Genomic DNA, 21,477 nt, shown 5'->3' with positions numbered 1-21,477 from the left:
ATGAAACATGATTATTTTGATTATTTTCAGCATTTAGTCAAAATAGCTCGCAGCGCAGCTTAGCCAAAACACGAAACAAGCTCTCTGTCCTGAAGATCACAATCCAAAACGGCAACGACACACGAAGAGAATGGAAGATGCGGAAGGAGGGGAAAGCAAGCTCAAACACACGCTCTCAAAAGTCTCGTCCGATTGTCAATTGCGGTTCCCTTCCCCTTTCCGTGTGCCACGCAAAACAAGTGCAGTTTGAGGATCACCGCGCTGAAATGTCCTGCTTCCTGGCAGCGAACTACTGCAGGGCTTTGCGCTCGTTCTTTCCGTGTTTACCGCAGCTTTTGCTAAAGGCAGAGCAGGGCTGGAAGGAAGCAAAAGCAGCGGCGAGAGGAGCGCACGGAACCATCGAACAGCGCACGGGGCAGCCCCGCGGGGACCCGGAAGCCATTCCTGCACGGGCCGGAAGTCGCCCTCCCTCCGCCTCTCGCTCTCTTTCTGCCTCCATCTTGCGCCCGGCTCGTCCTGTACAGTAAGTTCCCCCCGTTTGCATCCGCCGCCATCCTCCTCGGCGAGCCCCCTGACAGGGCAGGCGGGAAGCTCCCGAAGCGTAGGGGCTCGAGGCGGGGAAAGATGCGGCGTTGGCGGGCGGGTCGAGCCCAGGGCTCCGGGGCCGAGCGACGGTTCCGCGAATAGGCCGCTGCGCCCGAGTTGTAGGGCCTCGGCGGGCCTTCGGGAAAGGCCTTCCGCTCGTAGGCAAACGGGGGCAGGAGGCCCTGGAGGGAAGGACCACGAGGAGGGAGAGCCGAGGGGGATAGAGAGACATTTTGGAGGGAGACCCGGCTCTCGACCCTCACCCGTGGAGCTTGGAGGTCGACGCCTGGAGGACCCTGGGCCGCACCTGCCCCCTTGCCACCCCCCTCCCCACTTGAAAAGGGGTGTCACTCTTGGCAGCAGGGGAAGTGGGGCTCCGGCCTTCCGCTCAGAGGGGGTGCTCTCATAGCGCTCCTCCAAGAAGGGTAGTTCCTGTTCAGGAGGGTTCCAGGAAGGTTGGCATGGAGTGGATTGGTGGCTGTGCGTGTTGGGGCACAGACTTAAGCGCCTGGTGAAATGAAGGGAGCTGAGGTTTGTCCCACCCTTCAGTTAAAGTATTTCTGCTGGGATGAGTATTATGCCTGCCAAGGAGGAAGTGCCCGGGTAAGGAAGCTCCCGCATGAGAGTGAATGGAAGATCTCGCTGTATCCATAGTTTGGGTACATGACGGTTGTAGGGAGGAGTTGTAGCAAAGCAAATACAGTCATAGCTTGGGTTGAGTAGCTTCGGGGTGAATATTTTCGGGTTGCGCTCCGCGGCGACCCGGAAGTAACGGAGCACGTTACTTCTGGGTTTCGCCGCATGCGCAGACGCTCAAAATGATGTCATGCGCAGAAGCAGCAACGCGCGCAGTCACATGTTACATTCGCTTCAGGATGCGAACGGGGCTCCGGAACGGATCCCGTTCACATCCAGAGGTACCACTGTAGGTGCCTTGCTGGATCAGACCAAAGGCCTACCTAAGCCTGTGCTCTTTTTCCAACAGTAGCCAACCAGATGTTTTTTTTTGGGGGGGGATCCTACAGGCCTTTTCTGTTTCTCACCATAGTCTGTGATGCTGCCATTGAACATGGATGGTTAATTTAGGTATCATGGCTAATCTTGCTTGCCATACAACTTGGTTAGGTGAGGGTAGAAGGGAATAAAAGCTTTTAACCCATTGGTAAACATCCAGGGATGAAAGTTGACTATGGATACAGAAGTTGGGCAGATCTCCTGCAGTTGTATCAATAGTCCTTCAGTGGATATGGTTTTCTATGCATTTAGTACAGAAATCGGGGCTGGTGAAAGTTAAGTAATTTGACAGACAAAAGTTTTTAAATGCATGTATTTTTTGTCTGTGTGACTACCTAGAACAAATTGTGCTTGGCAGCAGTGTTCATTCTCTAGGAAGTGATTCAATTTGTTCATATGTAGCTTACCATGATATTCTGATTGTAGAGAAGCAAGATTTTGGTTAGATACCCTGTAATGATTTACACTAATTCTGTAGAAAAACTTGACTGAATTTTACTTCCCTTCTCCCAGAAATGCCTGGTGAAGCCACAGAAACTGTTCCAGCAACAGAACATGAGCTGCCACAGCCTCATGCTGAGACAGGTTAGTGCCTTGGATGACTAATACACTTTCAGAAAGGATCCTGAAACTCGTCCAGTCAGCCAGTTTAACAAGGCAGGTAAAACCATTTGTGAAGGGTAGAACTTGCAAATAATTGAGGGCTATTGTGGCAGAGTGGCTAAGAGTCTAGGACTGCAGTCTTGCACATTTACCAGGGAATAAGTCCTATTGAACTCAGTAGGGCTTCATTTGAGTAGACATGCATAGAAATGCATGGTAAAAGAGGTCATGTGTAAGTTGCACTTTAAAAAGCTTGGTTCGAGTCTTACACCTGCCATGAGCTTTCTGTGTAGCCTTTGAAAAGCCAATATCTGAGATACTATATCTCTAAACTTCAGCCCCCCATCTGCAGCATGGGGATAATAATCCTGGCTGCCCTTACAATGTTACTGTAAGGATTAATGAGACAATGTGTGGAAAATACTTGGAACTTGCCATATAAACGTTATCATGACTTTGAAGAAATTGAGATACATACTTTGAAATTGTCCTCTTGTGCTCTTACCACGTTTAGTCTCCTCCACGTTGGATGAGTTGCATGGTCTCTCTCTGGAACATGGCAGTAGCATGCTTGACGTGAATCACAAGCTGGATAAACACTGCTATCCCACCACATTTTGAAGGTTTTTAGACTACAAAATGCTAAAACTACTAACAACAGCTTCTGATTTTTGTGTGTATGCTAACATTGGGTGATTACTATGTGAAACATTAGAGAAATGAGGATCTTAACCTAGGTCAAATTCTAGATACTTGCTTAATGACTTGGGAAGGTTTTCTTCTTTTTGGCCTTTTGTGCTGGAGTAAACTGTGTGTGTTTTAAAGGATCTGTACATGGTTTGTTTCCCAATCATGCTTCCTCGTTAACAAATGGCTTGATGTGTAAGAATTCTTCAGGAAGAACGAGGCAGGTGGCTTAGTAAGAACCAAAGGATACAACCTCTTCATATTTCTAAACCTGTGTGAGACAGATGGGAATTAGAATGTTAAGCTTATGATCATCCATCATTACTTTGTGACACATGTCTCTTTTTGCAAATTGGTGGTGACCACTGTTTAAGGTTGGAGAGAGGTGGTGACTCTGGTGTGACTGAAATGGGGACCTTAGACTAGAAGGAATTTTAATCGGTTTATTTGAAACCTACTAGATGTCAAGTGGATAACTTTCTAATCCACTCACTAACACTTCCCATCTTAAGCACAGAGCAGGGAATCATCATTTTGTGACTGCAAGCCAAAAGATTACAACATAATTTGGCATTTACCAAGCATCCCGAACTTGGTAATAACACAGCCAATGGATGTGTTGGCTGTGAAAGTGCGTCATTCTAGTGGAGTAGAATTTTCAGCTGATAGTGCATTTAAAATTTGTATTCTGAAGTGTGTGTTTGTGCGCACGTGCATCCTTCTTATTTGGGACATGCTAACTCTAAACCTTCCCTGTGTATTGTGTCTCCAGTTATCTGTCTTGAAGGTATCATGGATGCTGGTTAGCAGAGAACCAGGTCTCCTTGTATGCTACATTTCTGCCTTGCTTCTTAGGGAACACTGCATGACTTTGTGACTGGGTCTCTCCTATACACACACCTACGCATGGGGATGCTGTACACTGCATGACTGGTAAATGCAATGACTTCTGTCCAAGGGGTGTGAGAGTTTCTCTTAGACAGGGAGTAAACAAACAAGTTCGGTTGGATAAATAAATGGAGCTGTATAGAATGGAGGAGTTTTTCTCTGAAGCAAACAGAAAATGTCTGCCTGTCCATATTGTGGATGTCGCGGTGTTGAATAGCCTGCCAAATCTTAGCAAAGTCTGCACTGGTTTTAAGCTTTTATTCTGGCCCATTAGAGAGTTATTCCAAGGCACCTGTGTTGCAGAGAAGAGATGGCTGTAAGTGCCAGTGTTGATATTGGCAAAGTGTGTGACGCACTAGACAGAATTCTGTGAAGAGATTATTGGGGCACAGCAAATAGATTTTGCTTTGCTCCAGTCAAGCTTTGCTGCTGGTTCTTGGGTGTAAGAAGTAGCAAAGAAGATGCACAGCAGCTTTTCCAGAGCCACCCACACTGAATGTAGAAGCAAGATAGGAGGAGACAGAAGAACTGATACAACTAGTTCTAAATCCAGTACATCATCCATTCTTGTTCATATTTACCACAGTCTGGTGCATGAATATGCCCTTCTGCCCTCAAAGGCACTGGCTACTAATGTGATACAAACAGGGAAGGTTTTTAACTGCTTCCTCTGCTAGTGGTAGCTACATTAAAGAAACAAAAACATGTACTGACTTCCATCCGTTTTATGTCATTATGAAGTGGTTGCATGCATGACCACTGTGACGCAGTAAACTTGGCCCAGATCGGCTTTTGATACATCAGTACTAATATTCAGAAGCTGATGTCAGCTGAGTTACGACTGTCAGAGTGATGACACCAAATCCTCATGATGGCTAGGAAACATAACTTAAATTGCCAGTTTCCTCTCCGGAGTAGATTATCCCTATAATGCTTCATACATTAAGGTTTTTATTAGTCCTGGTGCCATTTGTCTCTGGGCTGCTGAGGATAACTGACATCTTTCCCCAATTTTGGATGCTACTGATTGCTAATCACCTCTTGAGGCATGTGCAGACTGTTGGGTTTCCTGAGTGGTATCTGAACAGTTGACACTATTTCAGTAACTCTACCCCCAGTTCCTGGGGTCCCCATGGAAGTGATGCAGACAACTGAGGAGTCCAAACCAGTTGCCACCAAGAATCCTGAGGTGGCAGGCAAGGGTTCTCAGGCTGGGACTGCTCTGGAGCCATCAGGTAGGTTTCAAGTTAAAACAGCAAGATGGGATTGAACTCACTTCATTTTAATTTTTAAAATGATTTTTTTTATTTAAAAAAACCCTATAATGAATCAGGGCTCCAGAACTGCCAGCTTTGTTTAAGCTGAGATCTTGTTTCCTGCTGGTGAAAGAAATAAGTAAATGTAGATACTTGAAACATACATTTCTGCTGATTAAATACACTACTGCAAGAGTTAACAGCGGTTAAGTATGGTATGCAGGTCTTCCTAAGAAGGCGTTTCTATGGTTTGCTTGTGATGTCCCTGGGTGTACTACTTGTGGTATATAATTTACAGTAGACCTAGGGGAAATGTCATATCTCAGTGATTCCAAATTTCAGATGGTGATGATGATTTATTACTGCTTTTTTATGGGACGGGGGATGGTGAGCCACCATAAAGGTTAAACCAAGGATCAGCAACCTTTTTCAGCTGTGGGCCGGTCCACCGTCCCTCAGACCATGTGGTGGGCTGGATATATTTTGGCGAGGGGGGGGGGTGAACGAATTCCTATGCCCTACAAATAACCCAGAGATGCATTTTAAATAAAAGCACACATTCTACTCATGTAAAAACATGCTGATTCCCAGACTGTCCGTGGGCCGGATTGAGAAGGCGATTGGGCCGCATCCGGCCCCCGGGCCTTAGGTTGCCTACCCCTGGGTTAAACGCCATCCTTTAGAATGACTATTAGTTTGAATGCCTGCTCTTTGATGGTTCTCTTTTAGGCTAGATCATGTTTTATCTAAAATGTCATAGTTTAATCTTAAGAAATGGTTCAGCTTTCTTAGCATGAATCTTATAACTTTCTGGTTACATGTAGTTCTTGCCCCTTCCTTGTTTAACTTTTTTTTGGGGGGGTGAGAGAGAGAGAATCTTCATTCCATTATTTTGCTCTCCCATTGTATACCTATTTTCCCAAGAACTGATGCACAGCAGTGGGTAGCTGTAGACAAGCGACCATTTAAAGTTCAGTGACCAACACAAATTCCTTTGCCTTCTTTTCTTCATCTGCTTAGTAGAAACATGACCTAGAATCTACTGTTAAGGACTATTTAGTAACTCATTCATGAGAGACAGTTATGATTATTGAAGCCAGCTCGCTCATTGAACTGAGGCTTCTAGCATTCTTACTGGAAAGCTTGGAAATAAGGAAAATCTTGAAGTAGTGAATTGGTGTTAGTGTAGTCTGAGCACTTGCTCAATCTGGCATTTTTTTTTTTTTATAAATAATATTTATTAGATTTTCAAATAATACACAAAAGCAAAAAACAACAAAATAACTTTCCAAAAAAGAACAAAAGAGGGGGAAAAAAGACATTCAACAATTACAATCCTTATTTTCAATAACTTTTTTCCGTGACTTCCCCGCGCCTCCCCTTCTTGTATTCCATGTCCAAATATTAGTTCAACAAGTTCTTATCCCCAATTTTTAACCTTAATTCATTATTGTGTTTAGTTCAATTTATATATCAAACTTTAACTTATATACATCAATCGTTATACTTAAAGACTTTTTTCTATGGTCGACCCAATTTCCCTTCCACGAATTCCCCATTTTTATACTGATAACAAAGCAAAAGAAAATAAACAGAATCAAAGTATATTTATACACCCTTTGGATTCCCAGACCCCACCCTCCCTTTCCCGGTTTCGATCCCCAAACCATTGTCCATCAGTCCATCTGCTATCAGCCTGGAGACCTCACGTCAGAGGCTCTTAAATCTCTCTCAGTTCCACTCTGCCGGTTTTTTTGGTAGTCCTTTGTATTAAACACCAGGTCTCGGAGGGGCTCTGTCCCAGTAATGTCTATGTTCCTTCCAGCCAGACCTCCATATTTAAAGGTGGAGCTTAGATCTTGTTTCTTAATTCTTTTAAGTCCAAATGTCCCAAAAGCTCCAATTTCCACCTTAATCAGATTTATAGTCCATAGATCTTCAGATCTCCCCAAAAGGAGATCTTTCCATTCCTCATTCTTCAATTCAAACCAAGTTTTCGTCATCCAGTCCTTATTTTCTTTTGTATCCATCTTGACAGGCCTCTGGCTCTCTTTTGCCATCTGCAGCATTACAGCCCCTCCTTCCTGCTCCTCCTGTTCAGCATATATCTCTTTCTCCCTCAAATTCCTCAGATTTCTTTTCTTGTTCAGCTGCCTGGACTTTGTAAATCAAATCCTTATCCAACTCAGTAGGTTCATTTGCTGTTGACTTCGAAATTGTGACACTTGTAGACAAAACATCCCCTTGCTCCTGCAACTTTCCCAAGAGAAAAAAAACCTCGTCCAGATCAGCTAGTATTTTTCGACCTATATCCATTCTTGTAATGTCCCTGAACCCCCTCTAGAGGGATTCTGGTTATTTAGTATTCCTTCCACTTCCAGCCCAAAAGTCCAGTTAACTTGTTTCAATTCTTCTTTATTTTCAACAATTTATAACTATATTGTAATGCATGTAGCCAGCAAGAACAACAGAAACAAAGTTCTCTATTTTTTCCAACCTTGACAGCTAATTTGACAGCTGTCAAAATCTTCTATATCTCCTCAACAGGCTCCTCTCGCGGATCACTCCCGGGGGGGGGGGTGGCACTTTAGCTCTCAGAGTTAGCTCTTATCCTCCAGCAGAATTACTTATACTATCAATTCGTGCAATTAATAACTTTATCCAATAAGAAGGAGATGTTCTCTCGACCTTAGTTGTTTAGTCCTTGCTTCAAATTGTTTACAAGGCGGGGAGACGGACTTCCTCTTTGCGCCTTCCCCGATCGTGCCGAATTCAGACAAAAATATCTTTTCTTTTATAAATCCAATTTCCCTAATACTCACGGGTTTTTACTTTGAGTCCAAATGTTCAAAGGAAGAAGTCAGCGCTCTCCGTCCATGGCATGCGGCTTCCCTCAGTAGGAGTAGCAGTCGACTCTCAGCACCGCGCCTCCCCCCGTCCCCCGTTCCGAAGCCTTTAAAAAGGCTCCTTCTCGGGTCGGGGAGGGCGCAAATGGTGCCCGCCGAGTCAACAAGTCCACAGGCTTCAGCGCCTGTGGTTTCTGAGGGTCCCCGCGTCGCCGCCGCGGCAGGACCCGTCTCCTATTGAGCCGATTCCCTCCGGAGCTCGGAGGGAATCCGCCATTAGACGATGGCGCTAACCCGGAAGTGGCATTTACCTGGCATTTACATCACCTTTCTGCTAAATCTGTGCCTTGAATTCTGGTTGTCCCAGTCCTGCTATGAAGTGATGCAGCCCATGATTTGAGGGAATTCTCTCAGCATTTTTTACTCATCTCCTAGTCTAGCTGATGAGTACAAAAAAGGGACCATTGATCCCCTCAGAATCTTTTATCAAGTTGTATTATAGCCATTTTGTTTTTTACTGCCCTTATGAAGGTCAATCCCAGTGTTACGGAAGTAGCTCTTAAATTCCTGTTTCTGGAATTCTAAGATCCTTCTGCTTAAATTGCATGTGATAGCGGACTTCTGTCCCATGCAGTCAACATTAATGTAACATGTGCTGGGCTCCTCTTCCCTGCATGATCTCACTGAGCGGTGTGCTTCTGGCTTCATTTAAAGCAGTTTATGCTCATCAGAGTAGACTTGCAGACATTCCTAATGCAGCTACCTACTCTCAGGCCACACATATAATTTAAGATTAGTTAATCCACCATTTAATGCTTTGATGAAACATCACTGAGTGACTCATGCTTTAAAAGTTTGGGTGGATGCTAGCTGTGTAAGTTGTAGCTTGCATGTCCCATTTAGGTTTGAATTATGCCAAGCCTGAAGTTGAAGGCATCTTAGTTCAGGGATAGGCAGTTCCCAGTAGACTTAATTTGTCATTTTGACTAAGCCAAGAGAATAGAACCTTCTAGATGGTTCTAGCCCCAAGATTATTGGTTTGTCGTTAATAACCTATTGCTTTTGCTCATTTAGCTCCTGCCACTCCAAACCCTTTTGCTGGTGCTTCTGAAGCACCTGCAGCCTGTTTTTCTCAGCTTCCTATTCAAGCACCAGGTATTTGCTGTTAGTCCCTATGTCTCCTTAACATTTTGCTGTGTTGTGTTGATGCAGTTACATTAACCATAGTATTTAGCAAAAAAAGACTTGGTTAAAGTAGTTAAAGTCACACGCCTGAGTTCTATTCTTCGCTCTTCAGCTGACATAGATCATATACAAGTTACTGTGTAGAATACAAACTTCTCTCTGGAGTTAGCAAAGTTAGTAATGTAAGGAAATGTATTATGGACTGATCTGCCATCTAGATTACCAGAGGGAGGGTTTGATTTTTTTTCTGTGGGTGCTTGCTGTTGACAGGCACACAGAATTGGTGTGAAAAGTTCTGTGGTACCTTGTATTGCTGTCCCAATATCTGTTTCAAAGAATACTGGCATTTTGTGGTTCCTGGGATGCCAGTGGCTACACCTTGAAATTGCATGTGACTTGTGTGAAGATCTTGCTTTGCTCGCCCCTGCTTATACATTGGCCTAACCTCAGGGTAGGTGAAAAACCATGTTCCCAAGCTTCATTTCTGCAACCAAATTAACTTGGGTCATATAGGAGTCACTGCCATTTAAATGGAACATGTACTACAAAGCAGTTTTCATCGGCGGCAGACTGGTATATTGTCCTTTTCAAATCTGTGTACCTGGACACAACATGGAAGGTTAAATGTCAGCACTTACAAGACTTTGCAACTTGTTTCTTGAACTAGCTGTTTTCTCCTCTATAATTGAGTTTCTATTGATAGCATGTGTTGAGGGTGCCCAACCAGATATCTAGATAATAGAGTTGGATATGTAGTGAGACATCCAGTGAGAGTGGTGACAAGTATGTCGGGCTTGCCTGTGCACTGTCACATGTTTTCAAAAGACTTGATCCTGCACATGTCCTCCAGCGGAATATTGGCACTGTACAAAGAGCCTTGGTTGATGGGGTGGGGCATACAAACACTGTGATACTTTTTTTCTGACAGCGGCTACAGCAATTTCTACCTCACAGGTAACTGAGATGCATTTCCATGTGGGTGGCTGTAGATAATTCATTTTTTCTTCTCCATGTTTTCATCATTGATTCACTTTTTCTCTCCTTTAGCTGCTGTTTCCGGCTCCTCTGTATCTAGCGCTGCCCACCCTCCCTCTTCATCCCATGATGCTAACTCTCCCCTTGCTGGATTCTGTCCTTCCAGTACTCCACTAGCACCTACTGACCTTGCTGCCTCACCTGGGCAGCTTTTCTCCTTTGTGGCTCCCCCTTCCTCCTCCTTCCCAATGTCAGTCTCTCCTGGCTCAGCCTTGCCTCCTAGTGTCCCAGCTTTGGTGACCCAGATTCCTTCCTCTCCCCTGAAGCCTCCGGATCTGGCTGATGCTGCACAAAAAGTTAGCCCTTTGTCTCCCAGCATTGCAGTAGCGCCTGTAGCTTCTGCCCCAGTCTCAATAATTTCCTCTGGGTCTCTTAGTTCAGCTCATCCAGCTACCCCTGTGAGCCCACCACTGGCAACATCTGCAGGTCCAGTTCCTCAGGTGCCATCGTGTCCTATTCCAGCTCCCTTCATTCTCCCAGTTGCTCCTGTTTCTCCTCCTCTGGTCCTTGGACCCACTGTTCTCCCTGTTGGATCAAGCACAGTTCCTCTCAGCTCTCCTGTCAGTCCCACAGTCCCAAAGCCTCATAGCACTATGATATCGCCTGCTTCTCCTTCTAGACCCAATAATTCTGTTACAGCACCTCTTTCTCCTCTACCTTTTGCAGTGACTACTCAAGGCCCTGCAGCCTCTCCAGTGCCAGCATCTAGTCCTGTGGCACCCCCAGGGCCACCTGTGGGATCTGCTTGCCACCCTGTGACTCTTCCTTTGGCACCTATAGCTGGCCCTGCAGCACCTGCTTCCTGCCCCGTGGCTTCTGTGGTGTGCCCTGGTGCCCCTCCTTTGTCCCCAGCAGTGCCTGCTCCTAGACAACTGATACCTGCAGGGCCACCTGTGAAACCTGCTTCTGGGCCTGCGGCTCCTGTTTTGGCACCTGTTTCTAGCCCTGCGTTTGTGGCTCCAGCAGGGCCTGCTCATGCACCCCTGCTACCTGCAGGGCTATCTGTGAAACCTGCTTCTGCTTCAGCACCTGTTTCTGGCCCTGTGGCCCTAGTGGGGTCTGCTTCTTGTCCCGTATCACCTGTTTCTAAGTCTGTGACTCCTGTTTTGGCACCTGTTTCTGGTTCTGTTTCCCCTCCTGTGTCCCAAGGAGTACCTGCTCCTATTCTGTTGGCACCTGCAGTACCAACAGTGAAACGTGAATCTCCTGCACCTACTTCTGGCCCTCTAACCTCAGCTCTGCCTGTTTCTCAGCCTGTGGCCCCTGTTCTGGCCTCTCCTTCTGCCGCTGTAACCCCAGCGGGGCCTGCTTCTAGTCCTGTGACTCCTCCTTTGGCTACTGCTTCAGAACCTATATCTTCTGATGCTCCAGTAGGAGTCGTTCCTCAACAACTGGCACCCACAGCTTCTCCTTTGCCACCAACTTCTGATCCTGTGGCTCCTCCTCCTGGCCCTGTGACTTCAGGGGCATCTGCCTCTAGTCCCATGGCTCCTCCTTTGCCACCTCCTTCTGGATGTGTAACTCCTCCTATAGTTGCATCAGACGTTGCTTCTAAGCCACAAGCACTTGCAGTGCTGGCTGTGAAACCACCACCTCCATCAGCACCTGCACCTGGTCCTTTAACCACAGCAGGGCCTGCTTCTAGTCCTTCGGCACTCCCTCCTGGACCTGTGGCCCCAGCAGGGTCTCTTCCTAGATCATTGGCATCTTCAGTGCCACCTGTGAAACCCGATTCCCCTTCGGTTTCTGCTTCTAGCTCGGTGGCCCCAGGAGGACCTCCCCCTAGACCTGGGGCACCTCTTGCCGAAGCGGTGCCTCCTCCTTTGGCACCTGTTTCTGGCTCCATAACCCCTCCTGTGGTTGCAAAAGTACCTGCATCCAAACAAGTGGCACCTACAGTTCCACCTATGGCATCTACTGCTTCTTGCCCTGTGGCTTTTCATCCCATGGCTCCTCTTCTGGCACCTGTCTCTGTTCCTGGGGTTCTTGCTTCCTGTCCCTTGGCCTCAGCAGGGCCGGTTCCTATGGCTCCAAGAGAAGTGCCTGTATCTAGTCCTGTCACCCCAGCAGGGCCTGTATCTAGTCCTTTGATCCCTGCTTCTGGACCTGTGGCCCCAGCAGTGGTCCCTCCTAGACCACTTCCCTCCACAGGGCCACCTCTGAAACCTGCTTCTGGACCTGTGGTTCCTCCTTTGGTGCCCCCATCTGGGTCTTTGGCACATCCTGCAGTACCAGAAGGGGTTGCTTCTAAGCCAGTGCCACCTGTGAAACCTACTTCACCTTTGTCACCTACTTCTGGTCCTGTTTCCCCAACAGGGACCCTTCCTAAGCCACTGGCCCCCACAGGCTCAGCAATGAAACCTTCTCCTTCTTCATCCCAGCCTGTGGCTCCTCCTCTGGCACCTCCTGTGGGCCCAGCAGGGCTTGTTTCTAAGCCAGTGCCTCCTGAAAAACCTGCATCTCCTTTGACACCTACACCTGGCCCTGTGGCCCCAGCAGGGCCTCCTTCTGGTCCTACACCTGCCCCTGTAACTCCTCTTGTGGCCCCAACAGTGCCTGCTCCTACCCCTTTGGCACCCGCAGTGCCTGTTGCAAAGCCTGCTTCTCCTTTGGCAGCTGCACCTGGGCCCTTAGTTCCCCCTGTATCCCCAGGTGTGCCTGCCTCTAGCCCTGGACCCTCAACAGCTCCCTCAGTGGCCCCTCCAGTTCTCCCTGTAACTTCTGCAGCTGGCCCCAAAGGCCCTTCTGTAGACTCCTCTGTAACTGTGACCCCCACTGCTTCCCCTAAGTCTCCTGTTGTTTCTGCTTCTGGCTCAGGAGCCTCCCCGGTGTCACCTGTTGTCTCTGCTCCTGGCACTGTGGCCACCACTTCCCCACTGGCTGCTTCTACATCCTCTGCCACCCCAAGCACTCCTACCCCTCTTTCTCTGGTGACCCCTGCCTCTGCTGTCCCTTTTGGCTCTGCTGCCTTGCCCTTGGATGTGTCCCAGGTCCCTGTCAGCTCTGCTGGGGATAAGGCACCTCCACAAAAAACAACACCTTTGCCTCTTGCACCTGCTGATCTTTCTCTTTCTGCCACAGCTACAAGCAGTCTCACTCAGCCTGCTTCCCCTGTGCCACCTCCTACTTACCCTGTAAAAAAGCTAACTCCCTCTGCTGTGCTTCCTAAGCCATCACCAGTTTCACCTGCATCTGGTCTAGCATCTGAAGTGCCACCCAAACCCCCCACCCCTGTCTCTGCTGTCATTGAAGACGACGAGTTGCCGCCTTTGATCCCTCCAGAGGTGCCTGCTGGGGAGCAACCTCTGCAGCCAATCCTGGTGGATTTCTCTCCCAAACAAGCTGTGGCCCTTGCTGAGGCCCCAGCAACTGCTCCTCCTGCTCCTCTTCCTCCTCCTGCCAAACAGCCTGTCCTGAAGAATGATAAGGGTATTTGCCTCCTTGGTTTGCTGTGTGCATGGATATCACAGACTGCTCACTGAATACTAACCTGTCAATGGGCAAGGGGTCCCAAGTTTCCTCCCTTGGGCTCCTTGCTTTCTTTGTTAGTCTAGAAAAGTAGTATTTAGAAGTGAAGCCAAAGTAAGTCCAAGCTGAGCTGTAACCAGTTGTGGTCAGAGCCAATTGAAAACTCCTTATGTGTTGGAATCGAGACTTGCACTCAGGAATGTACGGCACAAATGAGAGAGTCACTTCACATGCTCAGCATGTTGTGAATGTCTTATTGAGGGTGTGACATCAATGTTGCCTTGGCTGGTATTTCTGGAATAGCACTAACCTAGAAACCCTAATCACAGCTTTGTTTTCTGTAGCACTGTAGCAGTCCTCTGTCTCCAATCCTAGTACTTGGCTTGTGATTGGACATCTAGTACATCTTGTTAATTAAAAGTGCTTTAAGTGAGATGTTCATAGATTTAGCATGTGTTGCCAACTCTTGTGTAATGTTTTATCCAGACTCTGGAAGAAATTGCAGTGTCCACTATCCACTTCAGTTGTGCTTTGTCTGTATTTGTACTTGTACTGGGGGGTGGGGTTACACAGAAATGTATTTTTTTATGTTGGCAGTAGTTCTCTATTGAAGACATATTAAACAAGATGCATGCTATGTGTTAAAATCAAACATCTGCCTAAATTCAAGAATAAGTGAGACTGCCTAGCTACCAGTGTGGTCTGGTGCATATGCAAATACAGTGGGACCTCTGTTTTCAAACGTAATCCGTTCAACTTCTGAAACGTTCAAAAATCAAAGGGCTGTCAGCAAAGTGAATGGTAAAAATGGAAAAACACGCTGCAGAAGCCATTCGACTTCTGAGGTGCATTCAAAAATGGAAGCATTCACTTCCGGGTTTTCGGTGTTTGGCTTCCGAAACGTTCAAAAACTGAGGTTCCACTGTATTGGGAAAGATGCTAGAGTATTACATAAACTAGAATTAGCTGAGTTCATTGGCAAGTGAGAAAATAGTTGTACTTGTTCTAGGAAATGTGTTCTATAGATATATTTTGTTCCTTTCACAATTGTTGGTCAGTCATTTTTTCCCTCCCATTTACATCACAGTCACTTAGTCCTAAAAAGACAAGGGTGCGTATCATTCAAAAAGACAGTGGTGAACTTCATTCTAGGTTCTTGAGGTGAAGCATATCCAGGCCACTATTTCAGAACTGAGCTTTTAAAATCTGTGTTGTTTTGTTATTTTAAAAAGCCGAGGAATTAGCAAAGTTAAATTGAGTCATTGGGAATGTGCTATGGGCTCCTCAACTTCCACCTCCCTCCCCTCCCCCCATTGGGCATTCTACTTCCTTTCCATGTTTTGCAATAACTACAGTTTGCCATGACACCCAGCACACTATAAAGACCCATCATCTCATAACTATCCTGACTAACCCTACTTAGAGATAGCCCAATTAAGACATAATCACAAATCATGGAAGGGAAAGACATAACTGCAGAGAGTATGCAAGTCTGCAACACATTCCTAATCTCAAACCATTGAATTAAGCCAGAGCTCAGCTGCCAATTCTCCTACATGTAGAAGTGGTATCTCAATCCTAAAAATGCAAGCAAGGTCCTTCCCCCAGGAACTTTTCTCTTCATACACTACAACTAATATTAGCATGCCTAGAATACCCACACTTTCCCAGATATTTGTTTTTAGCTGGAACTCTTAAAACTTTAAAAGAGTCTTTTTGCCCCACCTTTTCCCATACACACAGACCTATTTCTAGTAGTAATATCTGAAGGCAGTGACCTGAATTAATCTTTGAAAAAGCTAGTGTTTTATATGCACTGTCTTGAAGCTCACGCTGAGCAAAGCTCAAAGCACCTCTATTGCTACAAATATTATATCTAATAAGAATAATTTGTTATTTATACCTTGCCCATCTGGCTGGGTTTCCCCAGCCACTCTGGGCGGCTTCCAACAAAATATTAAAATACAATGGCCTGTTAAATCTTTTTTAAAAAATGATAACATAAAGCACTTCCATTCCAAAGTCATTTGTCTGTAGGTTGCATTCTTTCTGTGTCGTTTGCTTTGCTACCTGTATTGGGAATAAATGCCTCTGCCACTAGATAATTGTGACTTTTCTGGATTGGTATGAGTTTCTTGATGTATAAAAGGGAGATAAAATCTGCATGATCAAGTTGGCAAAGCCTTTCATGTTTCCCCTGGGCTTCTCTGCCACACCCAGCTGAAGCCAAAATGGAAAGAAAAGGATTGCACACATTTGTATTTGCAGGGTCTGGAACAGAATCTGACAGCGATGAGTCAGTGCCAGAACTTGAAGAACATGACCCTACGCATGCCACAACACATCGGACAGAGGTGAGAAGCAAATAACTGGGCTGCATTTAATTGGCATCCGGGGCAGGGCCACAAAACCTGTGACGTTGAAGAGCTGCCAGTGTGCAAAAAACCACACACCAGGTTGCTTAACACACAATTTACTGTGTGTGCTTTGTTCAGCCACACACACTTTAACAAGCATCCTTGTCCTAGGATAGTTTGCCTTCTTACCAGTAGGTAGTGAGTACACAGTCTGAAATTCTGTGTTTAAAATCCCAAGTATGAAAAAGCAAACAAAGAAGCAAATTACACAAGAATAACAAACAGCAAGTATTGTTAAATGTACACTTTTTACAATTCTCTGTAATTTTTATTCAATCTGGATTATAATTGAAATAGTGAAAGGCAAGAGGAAAGTTGCTGTGGTGAAAAAGCTCGCAAAGTCTACAGAAGAGAATTCTAACATCATGGGACAAGCACAAGGAACACCTTTCTGTGTGCTCTTGTGGTCCTAACTTGGCACATAGATAATGTACTTCAGTATATGAATTTATGCTAGTACATGGGAGTGGAGTGATTTCTTTGGCATGCTTTCAAATACCTGGCCCTCCCTGCTTGGATTTGGAGGACTTGTAGGGTAGATGGGCATGTGCATATAAATCTGTTCTCTCGCTTCCATTGTAGAAAGAGGGCACAATAAATCTTCAGTCAGAAAATGTATTTGGGGAGGGGGACTTTCCGCTGGGCATCCCTTTAACTCCATTTTGGGTCTTTTTTTTTGCAGCTTGCAGCAGCAGCTGAAATAGATGAAGAACCAGTTAGCAAAGCAAAACAGAGTCGGAGTGAAAAGAAAGCCCGGAAGGTAAAATGAAGTTGATTGTAAATGACTGATGTTTTGCTTATTCAGCCTGGGGAGGCAATAGCTACTCAAACATTTTATCCCCAATTACTTACCTATAATCATTTTAGCATACTCCTTGGGATGTTCTTCCAGGACCTATTTTATTGCAACCAGCAAAAGGGATTGATCTATGTGCCTATTTGTTCTTTCTCTGAAATGTTACCCTTCATTCACAGAAGCAGTGAAGGAGGAGAGAAATAACTCAAGGGAAACTACATAGTTAAGCATGGCCCATTCCTCTAGGCTTTCTTCCAACCCTGTTCATAAACTACAAAAACAAACGTGCATCCCCCAAACACACAAAGTAATTGGTTGGGCTTTTTGGTTGGTTGTGGGGTTTTTTGTTTTGTTTTGTTTTTTTTTTTTTTTGTATTTTGAGAAGTTTTATTTTGAGTAAGTATTCTGTAAGAGTTAGTGACACAGCTAGGAATGGACACTAGTTCTGGTTTTGCTTTTGGGGAAAGGTTTTTTGTTTTGTTAATCAAATGAGGAAAAAATGCCTGCTGCACTACTGGAGTAGCTTTAGCACCGTTGGAAAGACTTTCTATAAACCAAAGAGCCGTGTTCTTGCCATGACTCATTTAGCTCTCATACTCGGTGGCTGCTTCCACCACCCACCACCCAAAAAATCATTTCTCCTTTGCTTTTAAGGCAATGTCTAAGCTTGGCCTTCGTCAAGTCACAGGTGTAACCAGGGTTACAATCCGGAAATCCAAGAACATCCTGTTTGTCATCACCAAGCCAGATGTCTACAAAAGTCCTGCATCAGATACCTATATAGTATTTGGTGAAGCAAAGGTAAGCTAAGCTCAGGAATGTCTAGTTAAACTTTGGGGCCTTGCAATTGGAAGAACAGGACAGTTGCACTATGTAGTTTCTCTGCCACTGGAATGGGAGAAGAGTTCTAAAATTGGAGTGGGAAGCGGGGGGGGGGTCTATATCTGGAAATGCTGGTTGTTCTTGTCAGTATTGCTTACAGAGGCCTCCATTCTGTTCTGTGTTGCTTGCTTACTTCAGTTGCAACAGCCTCACTGACCTCTCTCTTTCTCACCCATCTCTAACAGATTGAAGATCTCTCGCAGCAAGCACAGCTGGCTGCTGCAGAGAAATTCAAAGTGCAAGGAGAAGCCGTTTCAAACATTCAGGAAAACACACAGACTCCCACTGTACAAGAGGAGAGTGAAGAGGAAGAGGTATGCCACATACTTTCCGTATAAGTAATTTCAGCCTTGAAACTGGCACTCATGGCCAACTCAGAGCTGTTGGTCTTTTTAATGTCTGCCTTGGTGAATGAGACAGGAAGAGCTTCTCCTGCTGATCAGGAGTTTCTTGATTTCTGATGTGTGGGGAGAGTATGGTTCTTCGGGTGGGTGTGAAGGGTACAGCTCAGTGCTCCATGTGGTCTCATTATTGTTAGTGCCCCTATTGGGCAGCCTGCACTAACCAACCAACACCCTGCCTTCGTCTTGTGAGCTTTCAGCTTCCTTCGTATCCGCAGGTGCATACCAAACAGATTGCATATTTCATTGAAGTTTTCTCCTTTTAAAATCCCTACAAGTGCCTCAGTGGCCTTCAACACACAAAACTCCAAGCCATGATTTGTTTCTCCAAAGGTCTGTTTGTTTTCCAGCTCTTCTTGATTTGTGCCTTTGTTTGGGATGGAGTGGCCAGACCATCCATGGTTAAGGCATAATTGTAAGTTCCCGCATAATGCCATAACCCAACAATAAACTGTGGCTTCAGATTATGGTTTGTTTATAGTGGACAGAGTTCTCACATTATGCTAAGCCATGGATTGATAAACTGTTGCTCATTATGCTAAGCCATGGATTAATAAACCATAATTCAGCATTATATTCAAACCAGGCTAGTGTGAAACCAGTGCACACACCCAACTTTTTCTTACCTTCTGCAGTCATGGAGAGTTGTCATGCACCCAGTCTCTTGTTTACCATCATCCCAGCTTCCTGTTTGAATTTGGGGAGGGGAACTTGATCGTATTCCCAATGAGCAATCTGCTTAGGTTCTCCTGCCCCCAAACTATTGTAATTGGTGTCACTTATAGAAATAATGGGATGCGGGTGGCGCTGTGGGTAAAACCTCAGCACCTAGGACTTGCCGATCGCATGGTCGGCGGTTCGAATCCCCGCGGCTGGGTGAGCTCCCGTCGTTCGGTCCCAGCTCCTGCCCACCTAGCAGTTCGAAAGCACCCTTAAGTGCAAGTAGATAAATAGGTACCGCTTTATAGCGGGAAGGTAAACAGCGTTTCCGTGTGCTGCTCTGGTGCCGGTTCGCCAGAGCAGCTTCGTCACGCTGGCCACGTGACCCGGAAGTGTCTGCGGACAGTGCTGGCTCCCGGCCTCTAGAGTGAGATGAGCGCACAACCATAGAGTCTGTCAAGACTGGCCCGTACAGGCAGGGGTACCTTTACCTTATAGAAATAATAGAGCCAGCTGCTCTCTTCTCACAGATATTGGCAGGTAGCAGGAGTGACATGGGCACTGAGGATAAATTTTTGATACAAACATTCTATTAATGATCATGGATGTCTTACACAGAATACCAGTGACTATAATTGTACTTGCACTGGACTTAGAAAACGTCCTCTTGTGGAATCAACTGGCATACATTTAGCTGCCTAACAGGCAGGGGCAGTTGTCAAAAGAAATTCATTACCATTCCAGGCTTGCATTTTATTGGCTCTTTGGTGTGGGCAGACACAGAGCCCAAATCAAGCTGTGGGGTTAGAGTTCTAAGCATATGTAGAGAGCACACTCACTTGCCTGTCTGCTTCAATCTATTCTTCCTTTCTATTTGAACAACTGTCCTGAGACATTATCTTTCCCCATCCAGGTTGACGAGACTGGTGTCGAGGTGAAAGACATCGAATTAGTGATGTCCCAAGCGAATGTTTCCCGGGCAAAAGCCGTTCGTGCCCTGAAGAACAACAGTAACGATATTGTAAACGCTATTATGGTAAGTTCCTGCTTGAGTGACATTTATCATAGGGCCCATGGACCCAGAGCCTGGAGAACAGATGGCAAAAAGTTCATGGCCATTTTATGTCATCACTTCACCACCAGATTAATCCGTTTCTTGGAAATGCATTGTTTTCTATCTCTTGCCCCACTGCAGCTGCTTTTCATCAGTGACTATAATATTTAACTACCTCTCAGCATTGAAAGGATGCCTGGAAAAGTCAAATGCAACACAATGCATTTTAACACCTATGTTTTCAAGTATATCTAAACATAGCTTAATATTTACTAAGATTCGTTTGCAACAGTGTGCCTTGGACAACTGGATTTACAGATGGCATTTACTATGAAACAGTTTTTCCAGTGATATTTTTTTATTGTGATCTTGAGCAGGGTATATGTATGTTGAACAATGTAACATCAGCAACTGCTTATAGGCGTGTGTGGGTCAGTGGGTACTGTACACAAAACTGCTCTAGTGCGTAAGATCAAATGTATCAGGTATACCCTACAAACAGATTTAACTGCCATGGTTTAGCTTTGCAAAATTTCTGAGAAGTGTCTGGTTGGTGTAAGTTGGCTTCTTCACAGAAATGCAGTTCCCAAGGTTCCAGGAGGCAGGAAGAATCTTCTCAGTGTAAACCACTTGAAACATCTAGTGCAGATTTGTCTGTCCTTTGGGAACATAAATGCATCAGTTCTCAATGTTATATCCTAGGCAACTACTTGGGAACCAGGCACTTTTTTGCCTGTCCTCATCTGATTACTTTATCTTGCTGCTAGAGTTACGCCTGCTGTGTTCTGCATCCTCTCCATCTTAAATCTCAGGCAGCCATAACAATAGCCCCCCAAGGTCATCTGGCTGTGCAGGATAGATGAACAGTCGGCCAGTTTCCCACTGGTAAAATACCCAGCAGCACTTCCACATCCCATCACCTATAGGAAAACAGAGTTTCTAATTCTCTTTTTTTCTGTTTTCCCCCCAGGAGTTGACGATGTAGCCACCCAGGAAGGGGAACTTTTTGGTTGTTTCAGAGGAGAGTAAATTGCAGCTGAATTAAATTTGTACTATTTCTATCAATTAATAAAAGTTGTGGTTTCAAAGGTTTCACACATCTTTTTCTTAGTTGTCAACAACACATTCAATTACTCAAACTGAAACAATTAGTTGTGGTTTATGATCCTGGTGCCAGCATGCTCCCATTACTTTTGCCTATTTACTGAAAAGATTCTACTACTGAAAAGATTCGCTGGGCTATCAAAAAACTAGAGACTGATATTAATGCTCCTTTAGAGATACAGTATGTGCTGTTCTGTTTCCTGGCTCTGAAGAGTTGACACTTATTCTTAGATCTAGTGTTTGTAGTTTAGAAATTGCCTGTTTTAAACAGTTTATTCAGGCACTCGTGCTGGGGAAAATTGGGTAACACTGCAAAGAACAGTCTGTTCTGTTTCATTGATCCCAGAGAACGACTTCTGCCACTGTGTGAGAGGTTTTGGTTGGTGTAATCCCCTTAGCAAATGCTACCTCATATTTGGGATCCTGCCATCACTTATCACTGCTTATTAATGTACATCCAAAGTTCACAGGCACAGACCCATTACGTTACAAACAGTACAATAACTGCATGTTCAAAATACTTGTTTTTGTTAGGAAGGTTGGTGCCTAGCACTACTGTGTAAACACTGCCTGGTTTTTTTCCTTATTTTCTATTT

General features: G+C 45.3%; 1 protein-coding gene and 1 long non-coding RNA gene across 11 annotated transcripts; one reads left to right on the top strand and one right to left on the bottom strand.

The window, feature by feature from the left end:
• The first annotated feature begins 369 nt into the window (after nt 1-369).
• NACA (nascent polypeptide associated complex subunit alpha) lies at nt 370-20,869 on the top strand. Of its 10 annotated transcripts, none has more exons than XM_079966627.1 (11): nt 370-523; nt 2,113-2,184; nt 4,896-5,012; nt 8,954-9,034; nt 10,112-13,528; nt 15,836-15,921; nt 16,667-16,744; nt 17,435-17,581; nt 17,848-17,976; nt 19,637-19,759; nt 20,748-20,869. In XM_079966627.1, the coding sequence occupies exons 2-11, from the start codon at nt 2,115-2,117 to the stop codon at nt 20,760-20,762; spliced, it is 4,263 nt and encodes a 1,420-aa protein (XP_079822753.1). In that variant the 5' UTR covers nt 370-523; nt 2,113-2,114; the 3' UTR covers nt 20,763-20,869. The 10 variants fall into 10 exon arrangements, with proteins under 10 accessions (XP_079822753.1, XP_079822751.1, XP_079822755.1 ...); XM_079966625.1 differs by having other exon boundaries at nt 4,881-5,012; XM_079966630.1 differs by having other exon boundaries at nt 371-523; nt 4,881-5,012; nt 10,766-13,528.
• On the bottom strand, nt 5,525-8,947 carry LOC307210783. The gene is made up of 2 exons (XR_013836107.1): nt 8,191-8,947; nt 5,525-6,240 (listed from the first exon to the last, which is right to left on the bottom strand). It is a non-coding gene; the product is annotated as an uncharacterized lncRNA (long non-coding RNA).
• Nucleotides 20,870-21,477: the final 608 nt, after the last annotated feature.

This window comes from Podarcis cretensis (assembly GCF_951804945.1).
Source record: "Podarcis cretensis genome assembly, chromosome: 2".
NCBI classification, from domain to species: Eukaryota; Metazoa; Chordata; class Lepidosauria; order Squamata; family Lacertidae; genus Podarcis; species Podarcis cretensis.
Note: the sequence above shows the minus strand (reverse complement) of the source record. Positions and strands in the feature narration are given on the sequence as shown.

Bases quoted from the DNA above. Each gene is read 5' to 3' on its own strand.
- NACA (XM_079966625.1), top strand. From the start codon at position 2,115: ATGCCTGGTGAAGCCACAGAAACTGTTCCAGCAACAGAACATGAGCTG. The intron at 2,185-4,880 runs GTTAGTGCCTTG...ACACTATTTCAG, and splicing joins ACAGCCTCATGCTGAGACAG to TAACTCTACCCCCAGTTCCT. The intron at 17,977-19,636 runs GTATGCCACATA...TTCCCCATCCAG, and splicing joins AGGAGAGTGAAGAGGAAGAG to GTTGACGAGACTGGTGTCGA.